Raw genomic sequence first — 10,939 nt, forward strand, 5'->3', positions numbered from 1 at the left:
TAGCCCATCTCATAAATAAATTAAACCCAGAGCACAAAGTGCGCTGTGCTGTGGGTCAAGCAGTACGCGAAAGCGGGGAACGGATTAAACAGGAGCGCCAACTGCTCGGCTAGGCTACGCCATGGAAAAGCAATGCATTGTGGGAGGCATCTGCATTTTGTTCCGGTCTACAAATGGCACATTGTTTCCTTCATTTCACGCACATACCGGTGGCTGAACTGGATTACCAGCCGGCTGTCTGAGAGGACTGGGACCACTTTCGTTTTCTTAAATCCACCACCTCTGATTAGCCTCGGCCAGCCGTATCACAGCCATGCCAATGCAGCCTATGCAGGCAGGGCATATATTCTGCAATTCACTCCTTTCGCCCCTGTGCCAAACTATAGATAACCTCCTCAGGGGAAGGTTTTCTTTTAACAAAGGGCTTTGACCATAGCTGTAAAACAAAGTGTAAAACAAATATTTGAAGAATAGCGGATGCCAGACAAAGACATTTAGTGGACACTGCTACTTGCATTTTCATCTTGTACTGTAAAGCACCGTAAATACCAAAGTGGCTGAACTGATTTTTTTCCCCTCCCACCACACCCAACTCTTCATCCACATGTTGTTTCCTGTTCTTTTGTTCCAACAGTTGTGGGATTAGAGCTACATAACTTTCATTTCAACGTCCAAAGATATGCCCTCTAATCAAACGGAGCATGCCTCCTTGCTTCATTCATTCTGTTCGTTAACCACCCAGCTAGTGAGCAGTAAAATGGCTAAAATGGTTATGCAATTAAAAAGTCAGTGAGCCAAGAGGCAACTGATCACAAGCTTGTAGCTGAAGGCCAATTCAGTAGGCCATGATATGAGAATTACAGGGTGCCAAGTGAAATTTTTGAGGAAAATGAGTTAGGCCTAAATAAATTCTGTATTTTCTAACAATGCTATATAACATACTTTACATGTGTGGTGTTACTAAATTTTAATTTAAAAAAGTTCTGGTTGTAATTCCAGTTTTTAGGAAGTTGTAAGTGATAAAACCAAAGAGTTGACAAGAACTTTAAAGCTCAATATCTCAGAACTGTAGAAATGGCAAACCTAGCTGCCTGAGAATTACAGGGTTCTATCTGAGGATGCCTGGGTTGGGTCTGTTGTAAAATTAAGACAAACCTTTTTTGTCCATGGGTGCAACACCCTGCTAGCGGGGCCCTACAGATACCTGGATTAAGTCAGGTGTGGGGCCAAGGTGTTATGGTTGGGGTTTTTGGTTGGGGTCAGATTTGCTGGTCTGGATTCGGGCTACTGTACCAAAAGTTATGGTTAGGGTTGTTGTGGTTTTGGCTGCTGTCCGTGTTTTGGGTTGCGGTCAGAGTTAGAGATGGAGTCTAGGTTATGGTCATCAGAATTAGGATTGGGGCTTTGGTATTAGAAGCCACTTTTTTTTTTTTTGGAAGGATCTGCAGCTCAGGCCCTTCTGACCCAGGCAGAACTTCAGAAGCTGCCTGTCAAAACAGATGAGTTTAACCGGACGAATCATTACCGCTAATAAATGAGCTTTACTGGGAAATGAAGCCATAGGTTGCATGTAGCCTAAATTATGTGAAGAGGTAAAGTACACAAAGTCACATACTGAAAGATCACAATCTCATACAGTCTGCGCAGTTAGAATGCTGTTATTTGCAGCTAATATAACCCTTGATAAGTATGTGCAAAACTGCACACAACGAAAAGGTAGCAGTGTTTTTATTATACAAGTTCCCCAGTAGGAATGCAATGGCATATATGAGGATGGGCATAAAGATTTCTTTCCTTTCTGTTTACCCACAGGCAGAAAGTCCTGTGGGGCAATTATTAGGCTTGTAAAAAAATGTAAAAAGAAAAAAAAAGAAGGGGGGGTGTGAGGCTTTCCCTATTTTGGCTGCATTCCCAGCTAGCTTGAGCTAAGCAAACCTGAGCCAGGCTCAGCCCTACCTGTCCTGCTGCACCCAGGAGGGCCTGTTCCTGTGCACCTGGGTCGTGCTGGTTCCCTTACAGGAAACCAGCTGTCAGAGACTGCTGAAAACAAGGATTCCCAAAAGAAAGAAGAGTTGTTTTTTTGGATCACCAATCGGTTACACGCTCAGCCACGATGCCGTGCATGTCACGCATCGTTAGACTCCTGGAAAATGCTGTTTCCTTTGTGAACCGGCGCCGGCCGCTGGCATAAACATGCTGCAGTCGTTTAGGGCCACAGTCGTCCCTGGGCCACACAATTTAAGTTTTTTTTTTTGGGGGGGGAACCCATTTTAATTGTACAGTATTCACCCTCCAAACATGCTTGTTCCACACAGCAGGCTTTGTTGTCAACCTTTCCCAATAACCGCTCTTGAGCAGTTTTACCCAGGAACTGGCTATTACGAGACCTGAGTTATGCAGTTTCTCTTAAGCCCTGCCCATTTCCCTGTTCGTCAGTTTTCAGACATTCAGACATTCTTCTGCACATTCCATCATTTTTTGGCTCGGTTGCAGTTTTCCCTCCCACACTGGCTCAAATTGATTTTTGCTGTCATTAAAAAAAAGTAACAGCAATAATAATAATAGAGAGAAATAAAGAGAGAAAGAAAGAGGCCTATTCCCTCTTGAATACATTGACTCACATTGAAGCACAGTGTACCAATTGGATTGTAAATGACACTATACAAAATAAAGACCAACTGACTTGTGCTACTGAAATATTTACCCCAATGCTCTACAGAAAGGAATTATACAAGAGGGGAAATTAACCTTTGTATATGGGATATTTTTTGTATGAGATATTTTGCATGCTTGCAATTTGCAAAAATGGGTATGTCATGATTTTGCGACTTCACACACTATTCCCACAATCCAGCCTAGACAGTAAGCCAGACCCATGGCGTTTTTGTGTCAGGTGCTTTTTTTTTTTTTTGGGAGAGATAATTTTGTGAATTGCCTCTCAAAGATTTATAGAGCCAGTGATCTTAAGTCTCATCGGCCAGCACAAGAAAAGCGCCTTGTTTAACTGCAGGAGGGTGACCCACGCGGGAGACGTACCGCTTCATGCATTATGTGAAAGAAGCACACTAAGAACTGTATGGCTCATCTCGGGGGTGTAGGAGGGGCCGTTGTCCTCATTTCCATCACTAAAGTCTCAGACATGACCTTCGACCCTGTCTGGACTGGCTGAATTCATCTGCTGCAGACCCACTCCTGACGAACGGTTCAGGCAGATTGCAGGCAGGTGGTCACAAAGCCCCGTTCCTCATTTACATGCACCTCATCAACCACCCCAACCAGTGAGACTTCTCAATCTGAGTCTATATGTGAATACTGCGCTTTAATGTCCCTAGCTTGATAGTGTTGTTGTGAACTGTGAACCGATTAGTAAGACATTATGTACTTTAAATCGGCAGTAATATTTTGTGGGCAAAACAAAGGAAAAATGTAAAACAGCTTAGCTGAAATTCAGTGTGATTAGATGACACCCAGGAATTGCTCGTATACCCATTTAAGTAAACACATCAGAAGGGACTCCTGGAACCGGCTGGCATAGTAAAAACATTTAGATGTAGTGTAGTGTATAACTCAGGAAAGCATTAAAATACTCAGCACAAACCCATAAAACCAGTCAACAGCAAAACAGTATGAAAGGAAGCAAAGGACTGGCAGTATATGCATTTCAGAGGAAGTGCATGCCAGTCAGTGCGACGGGCTCATTATTATGACTGGCCATTCCAAATGAGAAAATATAGAAAACACTAATAAAAAGAGGCTTTAAAAACGTGTGTGCATGCTCGTGTGCGAGTGAGAGAGATAAAGACAAAATATAGGCAAAAAATACAATATGAAATCTGATGTCACAACTCAGGAACCCAAAACAGAATAATCAATTGGGATATTCAAACACGCGCAGGTACGGACACGCACACACACACACAAAAGCTTGGTCTCTCAGACACAGGTTATAGGCCTAGTATCGCAGTCCACGCAAAGGGTATTTTGAAGTAATGATTTCATTAGCCGTCTGTTGAGTATTCACTTAAGTTGTGGCAATTTTGAGCATATCAGCGTGCACATCTAAAAAACAGACAGACCTGCACTTTACACTAATTTGCAGGAAAAAGGGTTACTTCTGCAAAATAAACATACAATGCATTTGAATCTAACTAAATTAACCAAATTGGATGTTTATTCTGGAAATAGTAAATAAATGAGCTAAATGCACTATTCTTTCGCACTCCTTAATGGGTAGGTAGATGTTTTGGCTGCTGTATCGCTGCTCCGCTGTCAGGTGTTTCCCTTGGCTAGTAGAGGAGGCGCATTAAACATCAGCATCATTAGGTGGGCTAGGCAGCTTGTACTCTGTACACAGGGACTACCTGATTAAACCATTCAGTAGCATTGTGCTGTGCCACAGCAGTACTGCCCTGCCAATAAAAGACCTACATAGCATATGAGCAGTTTCAATACAAACTGTCACTCATGAGCAGTAGTTTGCTAACTCCCCAAGAGTTAGTAGGACAGTACTTCCTTTTTGTCAGTAGATTTCAGTAGTAGCAATATATAATGCAGACTGCACCCCAAAGATCTTGAAAGACCAAACACGAGTTAAGAATTATAGATTTTTTTTTGGTTCTTGGAGATTAAAACATGAGAGCACTTAACACCCTTTAATACATGAACACTGCAACCACAAAAATCACAAAGAACAATATAGCAGAAGCAGTTTTTCCAAGGGTCTACTGCCATGCTCCAGGTGGGTCAACAACTCATTTCCATTGGAATATCCAAAAAGTGTTACATTTGTGTTAGCTATACTGAAGGGAAAAAACGCTGGTGAGTTGAGAATGCACCACCCAAAGTCACAGCTCTGGCATTACTGCCCCAGGGTGGACTTTGGTTTGGTGCACTAGACTGAACCTTACGCCTCACAGTCAGTTAAAGTTAGTGTTAGAAACACTGGCATAAAAAAAAGGAAACACTGGCATTTAGCAGGTGCTAGGGCATAAATTAGGTCTGCTTGATAAACTGGAGTCAAATTGAAGGCCTACCTACATTAACCTCATTAGCACCTCTTCCCCTCATGCCAGTCAAATTATTTTCACACACGTGAAGATAAAATGGATAACACTTAGGTCAACAGTCCTACATCAAAGTTCTGCTGAATCACTAAAATTAGATTGAGGGCTAGCTGCAATAATTAGCTAGCTAACTGGATTATTTATTTACTCAGCTGGCTGCTTTGAGTTTCCCTTACCATGTGACATAACATCACGGAGTACTGACCATGCACCAAATGAACACTATGCCCCACCAGGGGTTCTAACTCACAGCTCTCATACCGGTACTCAGGGTAAAATGTCTTGCTCCAACCATTACACTACACGCAGTATTTATACAACCCATGAACAAAATTCTTACTTCGAAGGCGAACTGCAAATACAACCGACGGCTCTCTCACACTTGATAGTTAATCAAATATCACCCCGAGATGAAAACGCCATACATTTTCTGGAGAATTTGGATTATACCGTCAGACAGAATTAGAATAGTTATCGGTTTATAAAACCCACAGCATGCAAATTTAAACAATTCGCTAGCCAAAATGAAGTAATACAGAAATGATGTTAGCGATCACATTTCTAGCAATTTAAATTTGTATTAGCACTGTTATTCACGCAGACCTGTTAGCTACACTAGAATGGAGTCAAATTATCCACCATACTACCTTAAAAACAGCAGCCGGCTATAGTCTCTCAGATTTACTACACAGTAGCCATTATCAACCTTGCTAGTTTATGGCGATTGGCGAAAAAAAATAGCTAGATTCAATAAGCAGTACTGCTGACCACATAACAAACAACCCCATTCTCAATTTCTCATGTGGTGCTCAGTGTTTGCAGCTAACATTAGCCCGCTAGATAATAAGTTGATAGCTGACTGAGGAAAGCTGCACGGATAGGCGGCTAATGGACAAATGATACTGAAAACGGACATTCTTCCTAACGATTAATCCATAAACAGAGGACAGTGTCAAGTATAATAACGAGCCATCGGTCATCAGGTTTGCTAGGTAGTCAACATTTAATCAGTCCAACCGCGACGCCCGATAAATCCCATGCAGCGCCATGTTGAGCGATCTTAGGAAATGCCTCGTAATCCAACCCTGGTCGCTCACACACCACCATCAAATAAATAAACAACGCGAAACAAAAGATAGCCGGCAAATAAACAGTCGCATTTCACTTACCATCACAGACCCACAGAAACCCAAACAGCACCAGCAACGTTAAAGCGGTTCGTCTTTTGGCCATGTCTGCAAGATTCCCATTGCTTTGCATTAATACATTCAAAGTGTGATATTGACAAGGGAGTCAGACCTGAAACACAACTACACAACACACATACACCGCCAGCCAGGCAGACAGACACTGACGCGTTTAAAGGAGCGTGCTGAGCTTAAAGGGGAGGACCGGACTCGGTGCTCCAATCCTTTTGTTGTGGGTTGACGTTGTTTTTCTATGGGACAAATACTGGAAACCAAGGGGTGGTTTGAGGGGAGTGGGGAGTATGCGAGGACAAATACACACAGACAACATTAAATTGCAGTCAAGACGTTTCTTGTATTTGAGCTAAAAACAAACAAACAAAAACAGTTACCTTGTTTACTGTGCGGATTCTGGATCGTAGGTGCATCAGACTGCTTATTATTTTTTCAACGTTTGCCATGCAGATTTACTACCAAAATACACAACCACGTGCAATTTATCTGAAAATATTCAGATCAAAAGTACATATACTTCATCAACGCTCATCAAAGTAAAAATAAATATAGTCTAGTTACAACATTGCCAGATCTTTGCCTTTTTATGGCGAGGACCATATCTGCAGTCTATCGCCAGATTTATATGTACAATTATGTAATCTTCAAATGGTGGGCCACTAATTGTCAGTATCATTTTCTAGACAACATATGGCAAAGTTAAGGTGATACTGTAACATGGACCAGTGGTACTCAACACTGGTCCTGGGGGCTCACTGTCTCTGCTGGTTTTCATTCCAACCACAATTGCAATGCCTGAATTTTAACAAGCTGTTAATTTTTCTTAATTAGGTGCTTTTCATGTTATGAGGAATTTTTTACCCTCTTAAGCCACACTGTGTCAGATATGCATGCCACAAAGAATAAAATTCCCATTGTGCTGTAGTTCAAACAATTGTATAAAAAGTGACAAATAATTTTTAACTGATCAAATCAAAGACTCCTATTTGGTTGCTGAACACATGTGTTTAAGTGCTTTCATAATTTGTCCCTCAAACTTATCATTTTCTTTGTCTTATAATTTTTTAATTATCTACCAGATGGTTAGTTCTAGAGGCCAGGTGTCCTCACTTTCACCAATTAGGAGCCTGTTGATTCGCCTCAGTCTTTAATTTGATTAGTAAAGAAGTTTTTTTGGGCTTTATTGTTCATGGCATGCATAGCTATTTCTGACATAATGGGGCTTAAGAGGGTAAATGATTCCTCTGCCATGAGGAAAAATGAACAGCTTGTTAAAATTCTGGGATTGAAATTGTGGTTGGAACAAAAACCAGCATACGCAGTAGATCCCCTGAACCAATGATGAGAACCACTGACCTAGACAATAGTTCATCAACTGCTTATTTACTATAAATATAAAAATAAATATTGTCTAGGTTATAACAACCCCTGAAATTTCCCTATGTATACACAGGACCATGTCTACAGTCTTCAATTACAGATTTATATTTATAGTGTCTTATAATATTTATAAAATAATATTAACAGTCTAATATAGTAACAATATAGTCTTGAAAATAATATTGACAATTAGGGCCTACCATTTGAGGTTTATAAAGTTGTTCATGTAGATATGTCAATGTAGACTTTTAACTTATTGTTTCTATGTCATTTGAACATGGGGAGAAGATTGCATATAAAGAAGACATTTAATCATCCTGTGATTAGTTCATTTAAAAAGTTCAATTTCCATATCATTTTCATCCGTACTAGTGAAGCCATTTCACTTTGTAATTTTGTAGGCTTAAATAAACACGCACTACAGACTCCTTGAGAATTGTCTGAGTGCTGAGAATAATCAGTGCCTCTTCATTTAGGCTACTCTCCTTAAACACACACCTGAAAAGAGGTGACACTAGCCACTTGAATACGACAGTGCCTAACATCATGAACAATACACCAATCATGATAAAAACGATAGCATGTAGCGCAACACAACAGTGCAATGCAGATATGGGATAAAACACATCTGGTGGATGTACACTGATAATGTAGAATGCGTTGTCCAGCGTCCGAAAGACACGGACTGTAGACCTTACCCAAATAAGAAAATGCATATTTACACTCTTTGAGTTTGGATGAAGTTGGACATTCAGTTACCCACCACATGTTGGGGACTGAAATGGCTTTCATTGGGTGTAAATAATTGAATAGACTTGTGTACGAACACTGTGAGGCTGAGGACTATGACTGGAGTGTTAGCAGTGCTGTACAAATCAACAGCTCACAGACACCCAAAGCGTGACTAAACCTTTCATCAATGAAACTTCACAGATGACTCAAAATTACAAGGACGTACACACACACACACACACACACACACACTCCATGCATGCGCCCAGCTTTCACCTTGAGAGAACTTGGCTGGCTGCTTTGGTGGGAGAGAGGTTTGTGGGGATCTTGATCGTCAGCAGCACAACGAGCCTCAAAAGCTCTTTGCGGGGGGTGAGAGGGGAGATCCATGCCAAGGCAGCAGACAGATGGGGTCAGTCTGAGCTCCTGGAATGGGAGAGGACACCAGCAGCTCTTTCTCAGACTAGGAATGCTGTCTAGCAGCTGATGTTTCAGTGCTGCCTCACTCCCTTCATCTCTTTCCAGAGGCAATTTCTGTTTTTTGGCTCCATCTGTGAGAGACTGAGCCTCTGGATGGATGGATGGGTGGATGGATGGATGGAGGGGGAGGGGGGTAACAGAGAAAGGACTTGAATAAAAATTCCCTTATTTTAGCACACTTCTTGTTTTTAGGAATTCCCTTTCAAGATCACAAAGCAGCTCCCACAGTACAGAGCAGTAGCTGTGGAGTGTAGCACTTTTAGTCACAAGGTCGCAGGTTCAATTCCCAGGTTGGGGCATTGCCATTGCACTCCTTGGGGAAAGTACTTAACCTTATTACTTCAAGGCGTAAGTCCACAATTATGTGATGAGAATATTCTTAACACTAGTGCTGATGTAAACAACAATCACTACTGGTAACTGACAGCAACAGAGTTCTAGAAAACTGACTTAGAAAAACACAATTTTGAAAAAAAAAAAACATTTGAAAAAACCTACTCTTTTAAGGGTAAAATATTAAACACGAAAAAATATTAAGTATATGGATTTAGTCATTTATGGGCTATCTTTCCCTGCATATAATAATGAGGCACAGGAAACGGCAAAAAAGTGCAGGTTTTTTTGGACATTGTTGAAAAAAAAGGGCAATTACAGCCAGATTAAATGGAGCCATGCTTATTCTATTAGTGGGAGCGAGCATGCTAATGCCCCACGTGTGGTATGTCAGCGCTCTTGGCAGACGCAAGCTCTCAGGATGTCTGCTATGTGAGAAAAACAGAATCTCCAGGGGAACTTGTGATTCTAATCATGGGCATGAAAAAGGCACTTTATTTCACTCCTTTCCCATCATTACTCATGCGGTTTTAATGTCCCCATGACTTGCAGAGGGAAGAAAAAAAGAAATTCCCTTCACATCGATTTATTTTGGCCAGATATGCCAGATTTTCAGATTTTTGCCCAGTGACGGATGCTTTCCGCATTTTCTCTGTGTAAATGAACTCTGGGCATTCCACGCGCTGCTCCCAGCAGGCTGATTGCGATATCTGACTCTGGCTCTTTGTCTGGCTCTCCCTCTCTGCTTTTCCCCAAAGACCGCCCGTCTGCGTTCAACACCCCCCTCCCTGCCAGGGCAGGGCAGAGAAATGGCAAGTTTTATCTCGCTGCTATCAAGCTGACCAGTTTATCTGTAAGCTTTCACACAATAGACTGTGTCTGCCTGTTCAGATATACATTTGGAGGGTAATAACATTTAGTTTGGCCCAATAAAATAAAATAAAATAAGTGACATATAAGAGGAAGCTTTTCAACGAGGCTCCGTGCTTTGAACAGGAACTGGGCTACGACCCCTCTGCATCCCAGTCCAACGCCCCCACACCCCTCGCCCTCCCCCGCCATTTTAAAAATAGCCCCCCTCTCCAGCCTGTCTGACCGGACAGACAGGGGCTTTGAAGGAAGCATTATCTGTCTGAGGCCCATTCCCTCCCACACACACAGATATATATTTATACACCCCGGCACATATGAGCAATGATTTAGGGAAGTACAGACACAAATACATTTGCTGTAGTTCTGAAAACACGCACACCCGTGTTAGAAGCTGCACAGCGAAACACCCATTACTGACACAGACTACAATAAAAGTGTGTGTGTATGTGGGCCTGTTTGTGTCAGTGGTGGGAGGAGCAGGGCGGGGTCACCTGTGTTCCCATGGAAATGATATCCGTGATGTCTCTTTGCATTGGAAATATAGGTCTGCATGAAATACGATCACAGACAGTGGGCTGAATGTTATTTAAACTCCAGCATTGTGTTCCAAAGCCCTGCTCTGCAGTGTGTGGGGGTTTCTGTGGATGGATGTTCAGAGGGATTTAGTTACACAGAGTTTTTATTTCATTTCTCAACTGCAGAAAAGCTCTTAAGCTCTTTAATAACTTAAAGTGTTAATTGAATAGCGTGTTACTCCAAAGCCAGAACAATGCTGCACGTATCTACGTGACAGGACTGGAGTGCGCTGAAATTAACGCTAGGAGTTTGTGTTTAGTCGGGCGCTAATGTAACAGGGCCAGAGCAAACCTCTGGCGC

General features: G+C 41.9%; 1 protein-coding gene across 1 annotated transcript in view; it reads right to left on the reverse strand.

Moving 5' to 3' along the window:
- Positions 1 to 6,428, reverse strand: part of acvr1ba (activin A receptor type 1Ba) — a 29,427-nt gene extending 22,999 nt beyond the window's left edge. The window contains exon 1 of the mRNA XM_035382395.1: positions 6,233 to 6,428. Within this exon, the coding sequence (XP_035238286.1) occupies positions 6,233 to 6,323 (91 nt within the window). The 5' untranslated portion in view covers positions 6,324 to 6,428. The remainder of the gene's footprint in view (positions 1 to 6,232) is intronic.
- Between the last annotated feature and the right edge of the window lie 4,511 nt (positions 6,429 to 10,939).

Source organism: Anguilla anguilla, chromosome 11 (genome assembly GCF_013347855.1).
Source record: "Anguilla anguilla isolate fAngAng1 chromosome 11, fAngAng1.pri, whole genome shotgun sequence".
Lineage (NCBI taxonomy): Eukaryota > Metazoa > Chordata > Actinopteri > Anguilliformes > Anguillidae > Anguilla > Anguilla anguilla.